At 39.8% G+C, this 24,924-nt stretch overlaps 2 protein-coding genes across 3 annotated transcripts in view; one reads left to right on the forward strand and one right to left on the reverse strand.

The window, feature by feature from the left end:
• LOC124804884 (putative protein FAM10A4) overlaps positions 1–24,924 on the forward strand; it is a 187,751-nt gene that overhangs the window by 60,284 nt on the left and 102,543 nt on the right. The window lies entirely within an intron of this gene.
• LOC124804883 (uncharacterized abhydrolase domain-containing protein DDB_G0269086) overlaps positions 1–24,924 on the reverse strand; it is a 78,435-nt gene that overhangs the window by 6,854 nt on the left and 46,657 nt on the right. The window contains exons 2-8 of the mRNA XM_047265248.1: positions 15,923–16,027; positions 15,782–15,837; positions 13,788–15,282; positions 11,538–11,590; positions 7,443–7,647; positions 3,974–4,090; positions 310–482 (exon numbers count right to left, since the gene is read on the reverse strand). Of these exons, the coding sequence (XP_047121204.1) occupies positions 310–482; positions 3,974–4,090; positions 7,443–7,647; positions 11,538–11,590; positions 13,788–15,282; positions 15,782–15,837; positions 15,923–16,027 (2,204 nt within the window). The remainder of the gene's footprint in view (positions 1–309; positions 483–3,973; positions 4,091–7,442; positions 7,648–11,537; positions 11,591–13,787; positions 15,283–15,781; positions 15,838–15,922; positions 16,028–24,924) is intronic.

The following is a 24,924-nucleotide window of genomic DNA, read 5'->3' on the forward strand; positions in this document are numbered from 1 at the left end:
TGTTTGGAAACATATCACTGGTAGCTAGTATAGATAGGAAATCTACACAGTAGCAAAACACATTAATAAATACATATGATTTCCGATCTGTTCACCAAGAATTTTATGAAGGAGAATCAGGATCTCCAGTTGTTAGTGCTTTCCTTGTATTAATTGTAATCATTTGTAAATCATCAACCTATAAAAGAACCTTTGTGGATACAGTTCACACAAAGTTATGAATCTAAATGCTTGGAATGAATATTATTCTCACTTCCATGGTTGAGTGTGATCTGTATGCAATGTATTAAGTAAAATAGCCCAGCTTACCTTTTCGAGCAATTTGTTAGGTAAGCGCAGACCTCTCAGTCGATCTAGCAGACCCTGCCCAAACTTTTGCAAGCCAGAAAATGTCCAGTCGGCTGCGAGCTGCGTTCCGTCTAGCACCTCTGATCGGTCACCCCACATAACAATGTTGAAATAGGCTGGTGATGGTTCAGCACCTAAAAAGTTAATTTAATGCCTCAGAGAGTATTACAACAGTGTAACAGAACTGTTCATTCTATTCTGTGGTATGATGTTGCTATTCTTCTTACACTCTTTACAAACGTGTAAAAGAAAAGATAAATATTACTCCATTAGTAGTTTAAGCAGTGGCTTACTAACATAAGAAGATAAAAGGCTAACAAAGACATAAAAAGAGCAAAGAAGACACATTTTCTACCCATTAAAGGCTGCAAAAGTTAGTGACTATAATTAGCATAGTTAAGGCCACAAAATAACTATACAGAGTGATAGAGAATAGGGAACAACTGGCAAGAGAGCACTTGCTTATGACAAGGAAGATAGTGGACATGCAGACAGCATAAGTATTAGAGCTTAAGGAGCTGCTTTTACACTTGAATTATTAAAAATTTTACTAATTAGGGAAAAGCAGATGAAGGTATGTAGATGGTGTATTGAAACAGTCTTAGTATTTCTGTTTTACGCCTCACCTTGGCTATGGGCGTGTGTATTTGGGTGTCTTTCTGATAGTGTGTGTGAATGTGTGAACTTTTACTAGAGAAAGACCAAGAGCTCAAAAACTAGTACAAATAGCAGACTTGCACTGAATAGTATATTCAGCCACATGCCAAGTACCAAATATACTGTGGGCTTTCTAGCCGAATAGCTGAAAATTAGGAAAAAAGTTTGGCCAGCGCATGACGGGAAAATTTGTATCAGCGTATTTGTTTCTCGTTCGTTTGTTCAAATTTTGCTTACCTCCACCCACACCACACCGTTCCGCACGCATTGTTGTTACAACGCTGCATGTTTTTTTGACAAGTTTAGATTGATAAACATCGTCAGTATATAAGCACAATTCATTGTACTCTCTATCTTTTGATTTGTTTAAAAGTGAAATCACCTAAGATCTGACAAATAATAATTGATTAAGGCTTCTAAAAAAATCGCCTAGATGGACATACTTCAAGGATGATGAAAATAATCCAAAAAGTGTTGTGTGTAAACTGTGCGAAGTAAAAATTTCTCATGTTAGCACTGGAAAGCAGGCGACTACATCAGGAATGATAAATCATTTGAAAAATAAACACAGTGGTGAACATAGTTGCAGTCCACACTTCCTAAGGGGCAATAAATTGTGGATCAAGATACAGAAATAAACCTTTGACATCAAGAAAACAACTGAGTCTTGAAGAATGTTCTGAAATATGTAAACCATGAGATATTAATGATCCCAAGGCTAAAAAATACCATCTTTTGATTGCCAAAATGATAGACTTGACAATGAAGCTGTAAATATAGGAGAAAGGGTTAGTTTTGGAAGACTAACTAATAGCGCTTTGCCACAGTATAAAATACCAAGCCACCCTTACTTTTCAGACAAAATAATTCCAGAAATATATTATAAGCTGGTTGAGACAATTAAAAGATTAATTTCAGAGACTGATTATATTTCTGTGACATGCGACTTGTGGACATGCTTGCATGATCAAAACAGTGTTCTAAGTTTTACTGTACATATTATTGATCATGAATTCAATGTCAGACATGTAGTATTGATTATCAACCATTTTGAGGGACAACACACAGCAGAAAACAGTGATTAGTTTACAGGAGATTGCAAGTTTATGGGACATCCAGCAGGCAAAAATTCATGTCGTTATTTGTGATAATGGACAAAACGTAATAAAAGTTGTTAGTAATGCAGAGTTGGCTTCAGTGCATTGTTTCATTCATGCTCTTCAATTAATTGTTAATGGTTGTCTGAAGGCTCAGTCAGATGTGACTCAATTGATAGTAAGAGGTAGGAGGATCATAACTCATTTTAATCGTTTTGGCACTGCACTATAAAAACTGCATTCCATCCTAAAAGATTTGGATCTCCATCAGTATGAATTGGTGCAAGATGTGTGAATGCAGTGGAATGCCACCCATTATATGCTTGCTAGGCTAATGGAACAAAAACGGGACATTTCACACTTGTCTCATGGATTGTGATATTGCCAATGTGATTGCTGCACAATGGAAGCTTTTAGACCAACTTTAGAAATTACTACAACCATTTGAGAACATAATGAGAATCACAAATTCTGGATACACTTGCACTTCTGAAATTATTGTTAAATAAATATGTTGTTAAATTAATGTGATATTGCAATAAAATGAGCATGTCAGAGCTGACACACAAATTAAGCCAGGTGAGGCTTGATATACAATATGGGTTTGCAAGTTTGATTTGAAGACATCACAAAAAGTAAAAATTATTTGGTGGCTACCACTTAAGGCCCATGCTTCAAAATGTTTTTCACGCGTCAACTGCAAAGAGAAAAAGTAAGGCAGTATATTTTGATCGATAGCCTAAAGGTGAATCATGAAACAAGCAGCAACAGTAGTGCGAATTCGTCCCCTATTCAGGCCAAGGGGATGAAAATCGAAGTGCAGAGTCTATGCCAAACTATTCACTCATCTTTTATGGATTGCTTTGTAGAGGTGGTTGCAGGGAAAAAAGAAAAAGAAAAAAGAAAACAGCTCATACCAGGACAGCTAAAGAAAATAATGCAGTTGCAACTGAACTAGACCTTTATTTAAGTATTAACAACATACCACATCTTGATAATACGTGTGATGGCAAGCAAGAAAAGATAAATTTGTGCGTTTGCTAAATCTTGTAGCAAAATATTTGCCGTCGCCAGAAGTAGTGTTTAATTGGAGCGTCTTTCCTCTGAAATTGGCAATGTCTACGAGAAGAAAACGAGTAAACTGTTGCCTAAAAATTCAGAAAAATTATTCCTTCCACACCATAATCTTCCAATTATGAATTTCAATTACGAGAATTCAAATGCATAGTCATTTATTATTTTAAAAAATTAGCCTGCAGAATATGTAAATGTATTTTGATACCTAACTTTTTGTTAACATTTGTAACACTAGTTTAATGATTACAAGGAAAATAAAAATAATATGAAATAAAAAAATATTTTAATTTTACCAGTTATCTGATTACGACACATCTTACATTAGTATCTGATGTTTGGCCAAATAGTACCTAGATATTCAGTATTCAGCTGGATAGGATAAAAGTAGCCTAATAGGATGAATACCAAATAATAGCCGAGCATTTGTCGCAAGCTTAGTAACTACCTAGTTTTCTGTCACATGTTTCTACGCACTGGAGTCGGTCTGCTGTAGGTGACTGATTGCTTTTCCTTTATTTTACATATTGTGCATCTAGAAATTTCCATTGTTCATTGCATAATATTGATACCAATGCAGCAAATTTGAAAGTAAAAAGACAAAAATACTGTCATAACATGTTAGAGTAATTCTGATTTACGGAACATAAAGAATCTGGTTCAGTTTATGGAGAAGAGACTCTTCATTGACGTGATTCAGTGCAAACGTGTAGTGGATTAAAGATGAAGAAACATATCTTTTTTGAAATGTATGTTTTTGCTGAACACACATCTTGTTGGTGTGACATTTTTCTTACCTGTTCGTAGTGCGGTTCCTGTGTATTCATTGTCTAAGAGATAATTGATGATAGAGGACTTCCCTCCACTCCAGGGACCCATAAATAGTATCAGAGGTTTTGAAAAGATTTCGGGATCTGAAAGAAAAATGAAAAGAGAGTATTAGAAAACAGCTTGTCTTACATTGTCATTTGACTTAGAGTGTCTGCCAGTGTTTTGCACTACTCTCACCTGCTTGGATCCAAGCAGATTGCATGTCATCTTAAGCATGTCCAGTATTGAATAATGTCAGTATCAAGAAATAGGTGTTATAAGGCCTTCAGCAATACAGCATGAATTATTAATTTTCTGACATTATTCCCTGAAATTACACCTACCTTACTTATTCTACCTATCCATTCTACTTTTACAACTTCCTTAAGCCAAATGTCCCCACTCAACTTGTTTCCTTCCTTGTCATATTGTTTGTATCCTTGCATCTTACTATGTGTGAAACACTCTGAGAAAAATTTGTGTTTTATGTCACTCTTACCAGAACATCTTGTCTATAATACCAAATAAATCATTGTTAATACTTTAATTTCATGGATAGGTTTAAAAAAAATCTACTCACCAAGCAGTGGCAGAACATACACATAAGAGAATGTTATAATTAAGCATGCTTTCGGAGCCAGGGGCTCCTCGCTCAGGCAGAAGGGCTGAAGGGGAAGGAAGAGGGTGAAGGAAAAGGACTGTAGAGGTCTAGGAAAGTGGTAGATTTTGCAAAAGTCACCCAGAGCTGCAGGTCAGGGGAGACCTACTGTATGGGATGAGAAGGAAAGCCTGATTGCTAACACTTTGTCATTGCTGTCAAAGAACATTTAGAGAGCTCCAGTAGATACTTGAATTATTCAGCTCAGTCATTTATAGGCACATTAAATTTGTTTAACCTTGCATTTAATATTTTACATTGCTTTCACTGTGTAACTTTTCAGGTGTAGCAATTTTTTTCTTTGTATTCACTCTTTGCTTAGTGCAGTAGTAGCCACATCTTAAAGCCTGTAAAATATGTAGACAGCTTTTTGTTGAACTACAAGCTGTGCCCTCTGTGAAGGATGTTTCTGAGTTTGTAGACTCTGTTGTTTCAGAAGTTTAGTACTGAAAGGAATGTACTGTGTAATTTCATTCTCTGCTTTGTTCTCTCCCAGTTTCCATTCTGAAACTCTTATCCTGCCCAACTTATCTTTATTTTTCTACAGTGCTGTGGGCTATGGACTGAGTCAGTAATCGCTGAAGTCAAAATTGTTATTCTCACCACCATTATATCAGCTAACAGGCAGTTGTCTTTGACAGTGACCATTTGTTCTTAATTCCCAGACTTCTCTGCCTTCTGGTTTGTAGCTTTTAATTTTGAGACTTTATGAATATCTGTGAGATACGGCCTTTGACCATGACCATTCCAGGAAATCTTACTTCTGATACTTAAATGGGTTTTCCATTTCCAAGTTACAATTTCTGTGCTCTTACTTTTTCTTATTTCTTATTAGGAGTTACTGCTATTATTTGAATGGCACCACTGCTTGTTGCAATGAATTCTCTCATGCTGTCATTTACATGTAGCAAATGTATGGTTTTCTGTACAAACTTCGAGAAATAGATATCAGATGCACGGGAAAACATAGGCAATTAACAGTATATTAATAATTTTTACTTATGGACCGTCTGACAGCAACTGAATAAAACACAATTTTAGTGCCATACGCGTTTCGCCTTTATTTTCTGCAAGGCATCATCAGTGGCAGGTTGCGTGGACAGTTTCCTACATATTACGCTCCTGTTGCATTTTCTTATGAACGCCAATTTGCGGTTTTTTTCCCCATTCCACAACACTATGCACTGAACGCTTGTTTTAAAGCAATGTTTTGGTTTCTGTTGCCGACTGCCAAATGAGGAGCTGATCTAAACCTGTTAAGGCAAATTCTGGGATTGAAAAGGAAAAAAGTTTATTTATTTCCTCAATCCTGGTTTGAAGATAGGCAATTAAACTGAGGTGCAGTGGCTGTAACCCAGAATTGTTAAGGCAGTGACTGAACTAGGTGGCACAGTGGTGAGACACTGGCCCCACATTTGGGAAGATGAGGCTTCAAATCCCTGTTCAACTGCCATCTAAACCAGTGGTTGTCAAACAGCAGCCCGCAGACTGCATGAGACTTGAATCAAATAATCATGTAGCCTGTGGTTCTCAGCCCTAATTTATAACAATATGTATCCAGCAACTAATAGCTGAATCCAAAAAATGTCAGCTAACATGAAGAACTTCTTAAGTCTGTAGTTTTCGTGCTCAGTAACAAACAAAAATACTTACAGAGAAAACAATATTTTGAGATTTCTTCAGTCTTAATGGACATTGGTGAGTAGGGGCATAAGCTGTGTAAAATTGGCTGCTAGCCTCAGGGGCAGAGCGGCAAGTAACGCCACCACTTGGGGTTGAGAGGACATTATGTTTTATTTTTTATCTTCCAGTGCTGACAACTCATGTGCCTATGTGTCTCATACTGTTAAGCTGCTATGCTACAATTTTCAAATGCAAATAACATGGATTCATCAATGTGCTTTGTAGAGACACTTATTTCCAAATGCATTGTAGCAACAAATATGAATTAAGTCTATTGTAATTCAGTGCAGTAAACAGAAGAAGAATGACATTCAAAATGTTCCGTAAACATATGTGATTGTGTCTCATATTGCAGCATACATTTAAATCTAAGTGCAATTACTGTCGTTACTCAAGTAATCACCTGCTCACACAGACAATATGGCAATACTTTGTCAGACAATTACATTGTAAAAACTTTGGGGTCACAGGGTGGCAGCAATCTGAAACAGAGAACAGTTTAGACAAATTGTTTCGCATGGGGCCCACTTTTAACGATCGGTACTTGTTGGGTAGTGGGCAAAATTTTAGCACCTTAGCTATAGTTAGTGTATTGGGGAGCTCATAACATACTAATTTATGTAGGTTATCAATGAATAATATGCAGCCTGAGGGGCTACCCCACAATGTTAGTATTGGCTCTTGAGTGAAAAGGCTTGATGACCCCTGATCTAAACCTGTTAAGGCAAATTCTGGGATTGAAAAGGAAAAAAGTTTATTTATTTCCTCAATCCTGGTTTGTTCTCCTGTAATAACCGTGTTGTTGGCATGAGGTTAAATGTTCATCTCCCTCCACCCTCCAGATTTTTAGGCACTGAATTAAGTTAATACACAAAGGCATCATACAGTGCTGGAACACGTGAGGACAATTGATTCTGCCAGAACCTGTGTAGTGTAACTTGGAGAAAGTGATAATGTACAGTCACACACAGATATGTATCTCAGATGGTATAAATGAGATGAAGTAGTAGTTTTGGAATGTAGTTGTTGAGGCAGATGATAAATCATTTCTGTATTCAACTAGCTGTGGAAAGGAGAGTAGTATAGCTGCACACAAATGTTAAATATCTGCTTACCTCCAAAGTGTCGGTTGCTGAGGTCTCTGTATTTATAAAGTGTTTCAAGAGGCTTGATAGCATTGTCATAGAGGCGCTTTAAATCTCGCAGTATAATATCGGCTACCTTGCTCAGCATTAGCTCTTTTTCGGCAGATTCAGAATCAAGTTGTAGTATTTTTGCAATGTGTTCTCTAGGTCGCAGCTTCTCTGGAATCTCCATTTCCTGTGGAAAATCAGTTTACTGGGTTATAAAATCAGTAGTACTAAATACCTGTGAGTTAATGGAGTTATCACAATAGACAAGTTTTACATGTATTTCTTGTGTAATTAAAATAAGTTGTGACTTTTGACAGTTCTGCATATTCCAAGTTCCATGAACCGTATTCATGACAAATTCAATTTTCACCGATGAAATATTTTTCTGCACCGAAAAAATTTCTGCTTTCCTTGACAGTAGTGTTCGAGCTTTTGTATACATATTGGAGCATAAAATTTGGAAGCCATTCTGCAGAAAACTGTGACATTAAATTCCTCATGATACTTATCTAGCTTTCTTGAACGGAGCACCAGTAGCAGTTTGTACTGAAACCACAAGCTGAGCTAATATGAAGAATGATTATCCTGCCATCCAGTTATATCAATGCTTTTGTTGTTCATTTGGCTGTGCAGCCTCTCCAGCCTTCTGTGAATGTGTGGCATACATTAACGTGTCTTGTCAAGGTACGCAGTGTCTTTGAATGAGATGCTTTTTGTGGCACACAGGTACTAGGATCATTAGGCCACTATGTTGCTTTTCTGTGTGGTGAACTTCAAAGACAAAAACTTATGCTGGAAACCAAGCTCTTTTTTTTAGGGGACCCCTTGTACTGATAATAACCATTTACGTGTGTGTATTCCACCTGCTGCAATGCATCCATCTTGGTTACCATTCTGTCAGACCTACGTTTCATGGTCAGTGTTTTCTGGAGGAACTGGCCTGGTGATGCTTCATCATTCTCATCTTCGTTCCTTTCCTTCTCCATTTCATTTCTCAGCGCCATAGGTTCATAAATGTTGTGTACAATGGCTGTTCTGTCTGTCTCTCCTGAAACATCTAAAATTATATCCCCACTTTGGTTCAGAATATTCACAGCCTTGTCTGGCAGATTGGAATTCCCATTCTAACCCTTGATAACTCTGAAGTCAGCTAATGTGTTCTCGGACGTGATGTTTATAATAGATCTAATGTTGAGACTGCTACTGAGACAATACTAATAAAAAAAACCCTTGAGCATGGAAACAGCTGGTGCTGAGCACTACATGATTCTGTTTACTAACGGCGTAGCAGCACAATGCACTCTACCTGCTGACCTGTGAGTGGCACATGAGGGTAAACTGACTCATAGTTTGTGTTTCCTGGGCATCAACATCGTGTCCCCTCCACTGGGCTGATCTGTCAAAAGTTGCAAATTATTTTAATCACACTCTTTCTTAATTTATGTGCAGTATATTTTACTGAACAAGAGATATGATCAGAAAAAATTAGAACTACCAGAGAATGATCTTTCCTGCATAGTCTTATTTTATTTGTAATCAGACTTACTGTTGAGGAAATTTTGACTTTGGCTGTTGTCAAGCAAACATTCTCCTCTATGATACAGACAAGGGGGAAATTGAGTCAATAATTAAATCACTGAAGACTAAGGACTCTCCTGAATATAATGGAGTGCCTAACAGAATATTAAAGTACTGTGCTGCACATGTTAGCCCTGTACTTAGCCATATTTGTAATTTTTCCCTTAGCAATGGTCAGCTTCCTGAACAATTAAAGTACTCAGTAGTAAAGCCGCTTTATATAAAGTGAGAAAGGGATAATGTAGACAATTTTGTAACTATTTCTATGCCATCAGTGTTTAAAATTATAAGTCACTTAACAACTGAAAATGCTATATTCTCTTTTCTCTGTGAGGTACTGGATGGGTTAAACAAAAGTTTCGAACACTAGGTGTATTTTTTGATTAAACTAAGGTGTTTGATTGTATTTATTGCGAAATATTGCTCCAGTAGGTGGACCATTACAGAATACGGGGGTAGCTGACTATTGGTTCACCTCTTACTTTATCAACAGATAGCAAAATGTCGTTATTCACAGTGTTGAGAATGGCTGTGATGTGAGGTCTGTGTGGAGTACGGTCAGTTGGGGGGGGGGGGGGGATGCCGCAGGGATCATTGTTGGGGCCATTCCTGTTCTTTATTTATATAAATTATATGCCCTCTAGTATTAAGGGTAACTCTGTTTGCTGATGACACTAGCTTGGTAGTTAAAGTATGTTGTGTGCAACATTGGCTCGGTTTCAAATAGTGCAGTACATGACATAAGTTCATGGCTTCTATAAAATAAACTAACGCTAAATCACAGTAAGATTCAGTTTTTACAGTTTCTAATACACAATTCAACAAAACCTGATGTTTTAATTTCACAGAACGGGCATATGATTAGTGAAAATGAGCAGTTCAAATTTCTAGGTGTTCAGATAGATAGTAAACTGTCATGGAAAGCCCAAGTGTAGGACCTTGTTCAAAGACTTAATACTGCCGTTTTTACTATTTGAATGGTATCAGAAGTGAGTGATCGTTCGACACAAAAATTAGTCTACTTTGCTTATTTTCATTCGCTCATGTCATATGGTATTATAGTTTGGGGTAACTCTTCCCATTCTAAAAGGATATTTTTGGCTCAGAAATGGGTGGTTCAGGCAATAAGTGGTCTAAGTTCACGAACCTCTTGTCGACCCCTGTTCACGAGTCTGGGTATTTTGATATTGGCGTCTCCATATTTTTATTCCTTACTGTCATTTCTTGTTGACAATATTACCTTATTCCCAAGAATAAGCAGCTTTCACTCAGTTAATACTTGGCGGAAATCAAACCTACATTTGGACTGGACTTCCTTAACTCCTGTGCAGAAAGGTGTGCATTATACTGCTGCATCCATTTTCAGTAAGCTACCACTCAAATTCAAAAATCTTAGCGGTAATCCACGCGCTTTCAAATCGGAACTGAAGAGTTTCCTCATGGGTCACTCCTTCTATTCTGTTGAGGAGTTACTTGAAAAAGTAAGCTGAAACTTGTATTGTTGATTGCGTTTACTTAAACTTATGGACTGACTTTTTCGGGCTCATAAACATTTTATTTTTATCTGTTATTACTGTTATGTTGTAATTTCGTGTACTGACATGTTTCATGACCTTGGAGATTTGCTCCTCAATTTGGTCCTACAGACTCGGAACTTTACATGTAAGTAAAAAATAAAAAATAAAATAAATCGTTAAGGACATGGATAATTCCCCAAGAGAGCAAAAATTCTGTGTTAAGGCAAGCATGTGAAGTATACACCGCTTCCGAGGCATTTCTTTTTTCCAGTTTGTTAATGGAGATGCATCTCCAGTGATTGATGCATAGTACCAGTGACATAAGAGCACATGAGGTAGTGTAACACAATCTGAACTACAACAACATGCCAACCAAGAAGCAGTTTCATGTTACTTTGTTGGGGCTAATGTACATTTATCACTGGAAGCGTTGCTCTGTAAACGAGCAGCACATAAGAAATTCTTCAGAAGCTGTGTGTGCTTCAGTCTTACCCAAGATAAACTCATCTTCAACTAAGATTAAACATGTTTTCACCTTCTGGGGTATTATAAATGTTTTGACAGATGATGTTTCCTTTAGAATAACCAAGGGTTAAAATTTAGCAAAGGAATTTTTGTTAGCAGTGTTAGTCTAACTGTGTGCAGATGTGTGTGTGTGTGTGTGTGTGTGAGAGAGAGAGAGAGAGAGAGAGAGAGAGAGAGAGAGAGAGAGAGAGAGAGAGAACATTAGTAGTAAATGATTTGAAAATAGGAAGACTGTCTGTTAAGAGTAGAATTACTCATGGTCTTGTGCTTATTGTCTAATCATTGCTCTGTGACTAATACGCTGAAGTTTCAATTTAAGATTTAACAATAGAATATTGTTTGGGATTGTTATCATACATATCTTCAAGCCTAATTTGCAGTGGCAGATTTCGATTGCTGTCCATTAAGTTGTATTGTGAAATTTGTAAAAAAAAAAAAAAAAAAACTAAAGGCCTACCTGTGTTAGTTCTTCCTCAGGGATTGGTTCCACTTCTGTTATTGGTTCCTCACCTAGAGAGAGAAATAAAACACACAGTTGACTGGATAACTTAACAATCATAGAGGAAATATCCTTTGCCTCTTCTTTTGTGAAAAATATTGTGCTCTTTGTACAAGGGTCACTCCAAAAGAAATGCACACTATTTTTGTAAAAATACAGTTTTCATTCTGGATGTGTGAACGTTTTACAGTGTGTAGATACATCCTTCCCACTTGTTTTTGAACTTAGTTCAGCCTGTTCCCGTGAGTGGCACTGTCACAGCATGTCTTCAAGATGGTTGCTACACTTGACGTTTGTCAGAAGCAGCATGCTGTCATAGAATTCCCGTGCTGTGAAAACGAGACAGTGGGGAACATCCACAAGAGGTTGAAAAATGTGTATGGAGATGCTGGTGTCGATCACAGCACAGTTAGTCGATGGGCAAGCAGGTTACGTGATGAAACCGGGCACGGCAATATTGAGGATTGTCCTCGCAGTGGCAGGCCTCGTACTGCACACACTCCAGGCAATGTGCAGAGAGTTAACGAATTGGTGACTGCTGACAGATGCATCACAGTGAACTAATTGTCATGCTATGTTGAGATAGGGGAAGGAAGTGTTTGCAGAATACTGAAAGTGTTGGCATTAAAAAAGGTTTGTGCCAGATGGGTTCCCAGAATGTTGACAGTGGCTCACAAAGAAACAAGAAAAATGGCATGCAGCGAACTTTTGGAACAGTACGAGAATGGTGGAGATGAATTTCTTGGAAGAATTGTGACAGGTGATGAAACATGGCTCCATCATTTTTCACCAGAGACAAAGAGCCAATCAATGGAGTGGCATCATGCAAATTCACCCAAGGAAAAAAAAAAAATTCCAAACACGCCTTCTGCTGGAAAAGTTATGGCTATGATGTTTTTCGATTCCGAAGGACTCTTTTGTTTGTGGACATCATACCAAGTGGAACGACCATAAATTCTGATGCATATGTGACGACACTGAAGAAACTTTAAGCTCGACTGAGTCGTGTTCGACCACATCGGCAAAAGCAGGATGTTTTGCTGTTGCACGACACTGCACGGCCACATGTCAGTTAAACAACCGTGGAAGCAATCACAAAACTCGGATGGATAACACTGAAACACCTGCCGTACAGTCCTGACCTGGCTCCATGTGACTATCATCTCTTTGGGAAACTCAAAGACTCTTTCCATGGAACAAGGTTTGAATATTATGACTCCCTAGTGCTCACTGCCAAACAGTGGCTCCAACAGGTTGGTCCAGATTTTTACCGGGTGGGTATACAGGCGCTGGTTCCAAGATGGTGTAAGGCAGTTGAGAGGGATGGAAATTATGTGGAGAAATGAAAATATTGTTTCTAAAGGATGTATCTGCACACTGTAAAACTTTAAAACATGTAGAATGAAAGATGGATTAAAAAAAAAAAAAAGTGCATTTCTTTTGGGGTGACCCTTGTACATATTCCCTTGCAGTGCAAAGTACAACAGTATGAAAATCATGCCTGTTCTGAACACATGAAAAGTACCGGCACAAGGAAACACTGGTGTTGTTGAATGATTTGCAAAGACTTGAGAGGATTGAGTCTATCTACAGAAGTGTTTACAAATTGAAGTTTACATTGTTGTTGACTCTGTTTGCTGTCAGTTCACTATCACAAATAACAGTTTCATTGAACTGTAGTTTATGACTAGAAATTTTAGTAGTTTTTAGGATTAAGGAGTCAGTAGATGTTTTTCACACTGTAGTTATTTTGTGAATAGCATTCTTTATTTTGAAATAGATTTATTGTTTCATTGATAGTAGTGGCTAAATTGGACTGTAATAAATTCTTGTCATGTGCCACTGTCATTCTTTAAAAGTCACGACCAAGAGAAAAGATGCTGGGGCAAAGGACTTATGCAAATAGAGGTATGAAGGTGTAATAACAGAACAAGAGTTTTCAGTGTGATTGACAGGAGAATGATGAAAGTAACTTAATAAACTTTTTCATCAGTGGCAAACATTATCTGAAGACTGAATTTCATTAGATTTGATGAGTACTATTCAGTTGTCACTGAATTTTGTTTGTGAGAGAGTCAACCAGCTGTTTTCTTCGTGTTTTTACAGTTATCAGATTTAAATGCATGAATGTTAATGTACACTCACCTCGTTGCTACTAGAAGTACACATATTGAAGTACAAATGCAAAACTAGAAGAGCATCACTTACTCTCAGCTGATTCAGGACCAACATCTTTTCCTCCAGGAATATCCACAGGTTTTTCCTCTGCATCCTCTGCTGCTTTCTCGTCAGTTCCATCTTTTTGTTTCTCATCTTCCTTTTGTTCTTCTTCTGTGCTTGTGGCAGCCTTGTCTGCACTTGCAGCAGCATCTTCTGCGCTGGCTGCAGCCTCTTCTGCACTGGCTGCAGCCTCTTCTGCACTGGCTGCAGCCTCTTCTGCACTGGCTGCAGCCTCTTCTGCACTTGCTGTAGCCTCTTCTGCACTTGCTGCAGCCTCTTCTGCACTTGCTGCACCCTCTTCTGCACTGGCGGCACCCTCTTCTGCGCTGGCGGCACCCTCATCTGCGCTTGCGGCACCCTCTTCTGCGCTGGCGGCACCCTCTTCTGCGCTGGCGGCACCCTCTTCTGCGCTGGCGGCACCCTCTTCTGCACTGGCGGCACCCTCTTCTGCACTGGCGGCACCCTCTTCTGCGCTTGCTGCAGCCTCTTCTGCGCTGGCGGCACCCTCTTCTGTGCTGGCGGCACCCTCTTCTGCGCTGGCGGCACCCTCTTCTGCGCTGGCGGCACCCTCTTCTGCGCTGGCGGCACCCTCTTCTGCGCTGGCGGCACCCTCTTCTGCGCTGGCGGCACCCTCTTCTGCGCTGGCGGCACCCTCTTCTGCGCTGGCGGCACCCTCTTCTGCGCTGGCGGCACCCTCTTCTGCGCTAGTCACAGTCTCCTCTGCGCTGGCTGCTCCCTCTTCTGCGCTGGCTGCTCCCTCTTCCGCGCTGGCTGCTCCCTCTTCTGCGCTGGCTGCTCCCTCTTCCGCGCTGGCTGCTCCCTCTTCCGCGCTGGCTGCTCCCTCTTCCGCGCTGGCTGCTCCCTCTTCCGCGCTGGCTGCTCCCTCTTCCGCGCTGGCTGCTGCTACCTCCTCCCCACTGGTGGCTCCCTCCTCCTCTGCACTGGCTGCTGCCTCTTCCACGCTGGCTGCTCCCTCCTCCTCCGTGCTGGCTGCTGCCTCTTCCGCGCTGGCTGCTGCCTCCTCGTCCGCGCTGGCTGCTGCCTCTTCCGCGCTGGCTGCTCCCTCCTCGTCCGCGCTGGCTGCTGCCTCTTCCGCGCTGGCTGCTGCCTCTTCCGCGCTGGCTGCTGCCTCTTCCGCGCTGGCTGCTGCCTCTTCCGCACTGGCTGCTGCCTCTTCCGCGCTGGCCGCTCCCTCCTCCTCCGCGCTGGCGGCCGCCGCCTCCTCCTCAGTGCTGGCTGCCGCCTCCTCTACACTGACAGCACCATCTTTTGTCACCTCCTCAGCACTTGCAGGTGATCCCAGTTCTTCAGTGGAAACACTCCGTTCTTCTCTTTGTTGTCCTTCTTCTGCACTGGCTGCTTCATCTTCAGTGCTGTGTAATCCTTCTTCTGCACTTGCTACGGCCTCCTCTTTACTTGTTACCTCCTCGGTAGATACTTCTACTGTCTCAGTGGGGCTGTCTGCCTCTCCAGACTTTGGCACCTAGAAAGAATTATGTAATTACACTTACACTGAATTTCTACTATACTTTGAAAATTTTAATTAGGTGGAATTTTTTCTTCAGTGAAGGCTTTCACAAGCACATGTCGTAGTTGATGATGAGTCTTTGGGTGTTGTTGTTCTTGTTGTTGTTGTATTATGGCCGTGGTCCAAAAAATTTCCAGTTCATGATGTTTCATACAGAGTTGCACTGGACATCTTTGGAGGTGCTCCTAGGGATGCTGAGTCTTGCCAATTGTTGGAAAGACTTAGCATCGTCAGAAGGACCACCGAAGATGTCCAGTGCAGCTTTGGATGAAACGTCAGGAACTGAAAAGTTTCTTGGTCCAGAGACATACAACCTATAAACGCATCAATAATTATTTATTGTTGAGTATAAATCATGTATGCTAAATTAATATTTGTTTTAGGATTTTGTTCTCATTTTAAAAGATACAGCACCATAATTGCTGAATTCATCTCAGTGTCCAGCTTACAGTACCTGATCAGTATCTTCTGATGACACTGCTGGTTCAGCATGCTGCTGATCTTTATCACCTGTAGCCAGAAATGGTTTCTGTAAGATTACTAAGCACATTGTTTGTTTAGTATTATGATTACTAATATTGCCATGCCACGGTACCTGGAGGATATTCAGATGTGCCGAACTCTCTGAGGGCCTTCTCCACGTAAGGCCGACATTGAGATTCAATCACTGGGTCTATTGGTTGGGCTTCCTGGCTGTACACTGCTGACACATGTAAAAGACAAATATTAGTGTTAATTGTTATATAATGATCATTGAACATTTACCACTAATTGCTAGTATACTTTGCAAAATTTTGCATTTCTGTGACTTCTCTATTGCGGTTCTCAATTGTCTTCAAGTATAGCCTTGACTGTATTTATTACTTAGCTCACAACATATTGTATAGCCTAATCTTAAATCAAGCCATGGAAAATGTGTGTGCGCACACACGCACATCCCTGCGCACGCACGCGCGCCCACACACACGCACGCGCGCCCACACACACACACACACACACACACACACACACACACACACACACACACAGAGAGAGAGAGAGAGAGAGAGAGAGAGAGAGAGAGAGAGTTGATGTCGGTTGTCCTTTATTCTGGCTGCTGGCACAGTAGACACTGCCACACAGTCCAATAGTTATTTTAAGACAGAAGCTCAGTTAATAGTCCAACCATTTGTCTGCCCAGTTTGTTCTGTGTTCTGGCTGTGCAAGAAATCCATTACTCGATTGTAAACCATATAAAATTAATGCTGATGTGTGTTGTTATTGAAGTATACCTCTCTGTGTGAGGTATACTAATAGCATTTGCTCCTGCTGCAAATTAATTCTGTTGAAAAGTGCAAGTGACCTTCAGGCAAACAAATTGCCAAAAGGATCAAAGAAATAAAAGTCCCATTTTACCTGCTTGTTATTGCTGCATTTTAAAGGTATAAGTTATGCAGCGTAATAGATTTACATTTTAACAATTTGTTTATTTGGCTTTTTGTACTGATATTTCTTAGTAATTTCACTCTGCTTTCATTTCCCACATCAAGACTGTAGGGTGAATTCTCTTAGTGTACACAGGAAAAGTGATCTTCTAATTTTTGTTTGAGACAGGAGATGCATCCAAATTGCACTTGTTATATGAAAGTGCAACTTTTTCTGTGATTTTGTTGTTGTTGTTGTCCCCCCCCCCCTCCATTGTTTGAAATTACAGTTCTACTAGCTGTATTATGAAGTAACTTTTCATTAACTTAGGTACTGGTTAAATCTTCCTTAAGTGTGATGTAAATTATACTTAGCTTTGTCTTTTCTCTTGGGTAATAACAAACCCTTTCATCTTGTAAGAGATGCACAGTATTTGTTGGATCACTAGGGTTGAAACTACACAGACATTTTCATAATAGTAAAGTTAAATTAGGCAGTAATTTCATTGTAAGACAAGAGGAGATACAACAAGCACAAGTTGTAACCACAGTTAATGATACTGGGTGCCAAGCTGGTACCAACGCTATAAGAGTTAGCTAATCGGCAGCCTGTCTCCTTACACACAGTGTGTGACATAACTTGGCAGCTATATTTATCACAGACCCCTTGCCAAGAATACACCTTACTTCACTGCACACTCTGTGGTATCAGCTACAATAATGCTCCGATACAGCCCGTGTTCTTTTATGAAATGTTGTATCATATCAGGGCACAGGGATATACATAGTTCATGAGTTAAGTTTTGGAAACAGTGATTGGTAAATGTATAGTTACGATACCTGAAAATATTAGATGTGGTAGATGAGACATTCTTGTTAATGCAGATTGAATTGGAAGTTGAAATGAACAATTTGTTAGAGGACCCATGTCATCTATCAACTATCTCAAATTGGCCTACAAAACTATCACAGCACATGTGCTAAGTGCAAGATTTCATTATTCTCCCTTCCTCTTCGTGCAAACTGTTAGTCCTAGAGAAGAAATGAGAAGGTCCTTTTTATTGTAGGAAGTTTAATGGAGTTTAATTTTGTGCCCCGACACGTTCTGTCTGGAACCAGTTGGAATAGGGCATATGTCCATATGAAGCTTTTTGTTCAGAATCACTAATACTACCACCCCTCAAAGCTTGTACTAAAGCTACAACCCCTCAAAGCATGTACTAATACTACCACCCCTCATAGCATGTACTTTTTGTCCTGAATCAGTCAGCTGACAATGGATTGTTAACTGTGGATAGAGGAAGAAGGTGCATATGTGGAGCATGGAGGGGTATTGAGACAACTAGAAATGGCTGTAATTGAAAGAGGGAAACTGTAATGTGAGAGAGAGATCCTGTGGAAGGTATGCGGAAGTTTGCAGTGATAGGTGGCATCTGCTGAATGTCTCTCTTGCTATTCTTATTGCTGCTTCTAAGCAACAATTGTTATTGTTTGTTCACACAGGGTATTTTATTTTATATATATGAAGCTCATGCAGTTTAAGTTCAGAGCAAAGTGGCTTGGATATTATAGTGTATTGAGGCATTTTTTAAATTATGATCTAGTTAGTGCTTTTAGTAGTGTGTACCCCATTATATGTTCCTTCATTTCACTACAGTAATGTTTTACTGGTGTTCTGTCAGTTTCCTCTCTCCCTGTGTACTGCAATAGTACTTGACAAAATGTACTATTTTATTTCCTGTAGAAGGAAATGTCTGAGAAGTTGTATTGTTTGAACTCCTTGTACCTGACAATTCTGTTTCGTATTCTGTTTTCCCTTTCCATTTGAGCTCTTGAAATTCAGACAAGTGGTTCTCTTTTCTCCATAGTCTCTTTAATTTTCCTGTAGGCAGTATCTGTCTTACCCCTAGTGATATATGCCTCTACACCCTTACGTTTGTGATCTAGCCATCCCTGCTTAGCCATTTTGGACTTCCTGCCGATCTCATTTTTGAGATGTTTGTATTTGTTTTTGCCTACTTCATTACTGCATTTTTATATTTTCTCCTTTCATCAATTAAGTTCAATATCTCTTCTGTTATCCAAGGATTTCTACTAGCCCCCATCTTTTTACTTACTTGATCCTCTGCTGCCTTCACTATTTCACCTCTCAAAGCTACCCATTCTTCTTCTACTGTATTTCTTTCCCCTGTTCTTGTCAATCGTTCCCTAATGCTCTCTCTGAAACTCTCTACAACCTCTGGTTCTTTCAGTTTATCCAGATCCCATCTCCTTAAATTCCTACCTTTTCACTGTTTCTTCAGTTTTAATCCAGAGTTCATAACCAATAGATTGTGGTCAGAGTCTTACAATTTTAAATCTCGTTCCTAAATCTTTATCTTACCATTATATAATCTATCTGAAATCTTCCAGTGTCTCCAGGCCTCTGCCACATATACAACCTTCTTCCATGATTGTTAAATCAAGCGTTAGCTATGATTAAGTTATGCTCTGTGCAAAATTCTGTCAGGCGGGGTCCTCTTTCTTTCCTTACCCCCATTCCATATTCATCTACAACTTTTCCTCCTCTTCTTTTTCCTACTGTCGAATTCCAGTCCCCCATGACTATTAAAGTTTCGACTCCCTTCACTCTCTGAATAATTTCTTTTATCTCATCATACATTTCCTCAATCTCTTTGTAATCTGTGGAGCTAGTCAGCATATAAACATGTACTGTAGTGTCTATGTTGGCTACAATAATGCATTCATTATGCTGTTCATAGTAGCTTATCCACGCTCCTATTTTTGTAGTCATTACTAAACCTACTCCAGCATTACCCCTATTTGATTTTATATTTATAACCCTGTATTCACCTGACCAGAAGTCTTGTTCCTCCTGCCACCGAACTTCACGAATTCCCACCATATCTAACTTTAACCTATCCATTTCTGTTTTTAAATTTTCTAACCTCCCTACTCTATTGAGGGATCTGACATTCCAAGCTCCATTCCGTAGAATGCCAATTTTCTTTCTCCTGATGTTGACGTGCTCCTTAGTAGTCCGCACCCGGACATCCAAATGGGTGACTGATTGACCTCTGGAATATTTTACCCAAGAGGACGCCATCATCATTTAACCATACAGTAAAGCTGCATGCCCTCGGGAAAAATTATGATTGTAGTTTCCCCTTGGTTTCAGTCGCTCGCAGGTTAATGTTAGAAGACCAGATCAGGCAATCATCCAGACTGTTTCCCCTGCAACTACTGAAAAGGCTACTGCCCCTCTTGAGTAACCACATGTTTGCCTGGCCTCTCAACAGATACTCTTCTGTTGTGATTGCACCTACAGTACGGCTATCTGTATCACTAAGGCACGCAAGCCTCCCCACCAGCGGCAGGGTCCATGGGTCATGGGGGGGATAATTTTTTTTTTTCCATGGGGTTTCCACAAACTGATGTATACTTAAGGCAGATGCACTCAGTGTCATCAAATATCTTCTTTTGATAATTTTTAAAGAAGATATTTGATGGCACTGAGTGTGTCTGCCTATATCAGTTTGTGGAAAGTCTGTGAAAAAAATGATTGTTTGTTTAATCTCACCTGCCACTAAATGAAACATGTAGTGCTTTTTAACAATACCCGTCTTTCAAGTAAAAAGGCATTTTACAGGAAAAATTAAAAAGGAAATCTAAGGACGAAAGTATCAGGTGCAAATGATACAAATGATGAGGTAATGACAGTTGTTATGGCCGTAGTAACAATGAAATGCCTGAAAAGTGCAACAGAATGCAAAATGTAACTGTCACGTACAGAGAATCAAACAACATAACTTAATTTCCTTCTACAGCAAATGAAATACATACATTTTGTCTGGTACTGTTACAGTATACAGGGAGGGAGGAGAGTGATAGAACATAATAGTAATCATTGCTAAGTAACATCAGTAGGAATAACAGAGATATATTTGGAAAATGCAACTTATCAACACAAACTAATGCATACACATGTTGCACTTACGTACAGAGTTTCACATCATTAGAAAATTGTTACAAAAGCATAGCTTGGGATAAGAGTGATGTTGACCTTTAGAATAAGCAGCTGGATTGTGTATAAATATATGAAAAGACATAATATGCCATGCAGCAACTGGAAACAGTCACAGTTATCTAGAAGTATCCTTCCAGAGCGATTTAAGATGAAACAACCTCATAGAGCAAGAGAGTGTCCCGAAGAAGAGAGATGAGTGATAGAGCCTGTGCTCCCCCCTGAGGAAGGAACTAATAGTTCTGGGATCTAGTAACAATTTCTTTCATGTTAAAATATGTCTGTTGACAGTTTTGGAAATACGCCTCCTGAAGGTAGTACCAGCCAGCCATTATATCATTTTGTGAATTTATAATCTTCTCTGGAGTATTTTCCTTTTTATATCAAGATAAAAATCATGAAATGCTAGTTCATATGAAAAAAATTGCAACAATCCTGCAACAAACAAAACTGGTAGAACAGTGTAATTAGTTTCACATCTGTTTGTTGCTCCAAAATAATATGCAGAGTTCTCTACATCTGGATCAAACTAACAAACTTTAATTCTTTCCAGGACAGCTGCCATAATAACAACCAAATAGAGAATGCACTTAGTGTACATTCTGTAATTTTCACTGTTGCTATTTCGCTCTGCTGCCTTATATGCTCATTATTACATTCAGTTGCGTACAACTCTTGCAATCAGTAACATAACTGTTGCAGTTTGTTTTGTTATGTGCTGTGTTTCTCTGTACAGCATCCTAATATTACGCCACTGAATGATAGAAGACAGTGGCTAAAGTGCACAAGGAAGTGATACAACATTCAGTGTCCCATCTTGACGTGGCTCGTGTGAATTTATCCAGTATAGTACTGCACAGCTGCTGCTGCCAGGCCATAATGCAGCGAGAACATTGCACACTATTGTGCGCAGCTGTCAATCACTGTGTTATTTTGGCCCAGTTATAATTGTTACAAAGGCAGAAGTCATACTAAGATTTATTAGAAGGAGTCTATGGAAATGTAATTCATCTATGAAGGTAGTCTCTGAAAAACTACTGCCAACTTGGTTGTCAGTCTTGTTCATCAGTCTTGAATTGTTGGAATAGAGAAGGAGGAGACAGGAATTACGAATGTCATTATGATTCAGCTCAAGTTTGTTTAATAAGTGCAGAGTGTGGCAGAAATTGCCCTTGCGGGTTGCTGTGTTGTGCATGATATGACGCTTTAATTGTATATTCCAGTATGAGTCAAGAAACATACTGCTTTCCCCACGTACATGTTGCATAATGATCGCGGTGATTAAGTTTGAGATATCATAATGTATGTAGCCAGTCATGACAAAACTCTACCATCTGGTGAGCAAGATGTATGAGACAGGCGAAATACCCACAGACTTCAAGAAGAATATAATAATTCCAATCCCAAAGAAAGCAGGTGTTGACAGATGTGAAAATTACCGAACTATCAGTTTAATAAGTCACAGCTGCAAAATACTAATGCGAATTCTTTACAGACGAATGGAAAAACTGGTAGAAGCGGACCTCGGGGAAGATCAGTTTGGATTCCGTAGAAATGTTGGAACACGTGAGGCAATACTAACCTTACGACTTACCTTAGAAGAAAGATTAAGAAAAGGCAAACCTACGTTTCTAGCATTTGTAGACTTAGAGAAAGCTTTTGACAACGTTGACTGGAATACTCTCTTTCGAATTCTGAAGGTGGCAGGGGTAAAATACAGGGAGCGAAAGGCTATTTACAATTTGTACAGAAACCAGATGGCAGTTATAAGAGTCGAGGGGCATGAAAGGGAAGCAGTGGTTGGGAAAGGAGTGAGACTGGGTTGTAGCCTCTCCCCGATGTTATTCAATCTGTATATTGAGCAAGCAGTAAAGGAAACAAAAGAAAAATTCGGAGTAGGTATTAAAATTCATGGAGAAGAAATAAAAACTTTGAGGTTTGCCGATGACATTGTAATTCTGTCAGAGACAGCAAAGGACTTGGAAGAGCAGTTGAACGGAATGGACAGTGTCTTGAAAGGAGGATATAAGATGAACATCAACAAAAGCAAAACGAGGATAATGGAATGTAGTCAAATTAAATCGGATGATGCTGAGGGGATTAGATTAGGAAATGAGACACTTAAAGTAGTAAAGGAGTTTTGCTATTTAGGGAGTAAAATAACTGATGATGGTCGAAGTAGAGAGGATATAAAATGTAGACTGGCAATGGCAAGGAAAGCGTTTCTGAAGAAGAGAAATTTGTTAACATCAAGTATAGATTTAAGTGTCAGGAACTCGTTTCTGAAAGTACTTGTATGGAGCGTAGCCATGTATGGAAGTGAAACGTGGACGATAAATAGTTTGGACAAGAAGCGAATAGAAGCTTTCGAAATGTGGTGCTACAGAAGAATGCTGAAGATAGGATCGGTTGGTAGGACATGTTTTGAGGCATCAAGGGATCACAAATTTAGCATTGGAGGGCAGCGTGGAGGGTAAAAATCATAGAGGGAGACCAAGAGATGAATACACTAAGCAGATTCAGAAGGATGTAGGTTGCAGTAGGAACTGGGAGATGAAGAAGCTTGCACAGGATAGAGTAGCATGGAGAGCTGCATCAAACCAGTCTCAGGACTGAAGACCACAACAACAACAACATCATAATGTATATGGAGGTAGAAGTGACAACATGTAACACCTCAAGCTGCTGTTTAATTTATTGTTTTTTGTGTGACCGATTTTTGTCAAAGACAGTTATCCAGCACAGATATTTGTTAAGAGCAAGAGTTACATATTTATAGACATAGAAAAACAAAAAAACAAAATTAAAAATATAACAGACTGATGTGTGGAGCATAGAAACATGTAACAGAAAGCAATATTCGTGTTAGCTGTCGAGCTCTCGCTTTTCGAGTACAAGTTCTCACACACACACACACACACACACACACACACACACACACACACACACACAAAAACTACACAGGGGCGGAATAAAATGAGGCAGGTCTTCTGACAAATGGATTAGTGGCTGCCCAATAAAATGAGAGTAGTTCAGAGGGTAGAACTTGTAAGAGCTGTGGAATAAGGGATGTAGGAAAAGGAAAAATGGAGAGGACGATAGAAATGAAGAGGGAGACAGAGAGGTTTTTTGTGTGTGTGTGTGGGGGGGGGGGGGGGGGCACGCGAGAGAGAGAGAGAGAGAGAGAGAGAGAGAGAGAGAGAGAGAGACCTGAAAGTTTGGGGGGGGGGGGGGGGAGTTGTGGGAGAAGGCATTACACAATCTGGACAGGAAAGGAGTGGTGTGGACAAAAGTGAGATGGGGAATAATAAGGTGCGACAATGGGAAATGTCTTAACAGAGATTTAGGTCAGGGGGATTACTTGAGTGCACAATATGCTGGAGAGATTATCATCACCTACATAGTTCAGAGAAACTTGTGCTGGAGGGAAGTATCCAAGTAACCACACAGTGAACCAGCTGTTCAAGTCATTTGTCTTGTAGTTTGCAGCATGTTTGGCTGCTGTATGGTCAAGTTTGCATTTTGCCACAGTTTGACAATGGCCATTCATGTGGCTTGACAGTTGTGTACTTGTCATGCCCACATAGAATGCCGTGCAGCAATTGCCACTTAGCTCATATATATAACAAGGCTACTTTCACATGTGGCCCTGCCTTTTTAGTTGCTAGAAAATTTCTGTGACTGGACTGCTGTAGGAATTGATCAGCGGATGTATGGAACAGATCTTGAACCGGGGCTGACCATAAGGGGTGCAGGATTGGGAGCAGGATTGGAATAGGGATGGGCGGTGGTATGCTGAAGGTTGGGTGGGTGGTGGAACGCTACTTTGGGAATTGTGGGTAGGATTATGGGTAGAATATCCCTCATCTCAGGGCACTGTGAGAGGTAGGGGCATGATGAGCTCTTGTATAGGATGTGGTTGAGCTTTTCAGGGCCAGAGTGGTAGTGAGTGACTAGAGGAATGCTGATTGATGACTGGTTGACAATTTTACAGGTGTCAGAGGAGGAGGTGGAATGGGAAATTTGTTTTTGGATGAACTGGGTAGGATATTTCCTGTCAATAAAGCTGTGGTAGGATTATTGCTATATTTTGACTCCATCTGCTTTCCACTGCAGATGTGATGTTCAACGGTGGTGAGGCTTTTACAAAGAGATTCTTTTACATGGGAG

This window comes from Schistocerca piceifrons, chromosome 7 (assembly GCF_021461385.2).
Source record: "Schistocerca piceifrons isolate TAMUIC-IGC-003096 chromosome 7, iqSchPice1.1, whole genome shotgun sequence".
Taxonomy (NCBI): Eukaryota; Metazoa; Arthropoda; class Insecta; order Orthoptera; family Acrididae; genus Schistocerca; species Schistocerca piceifrons.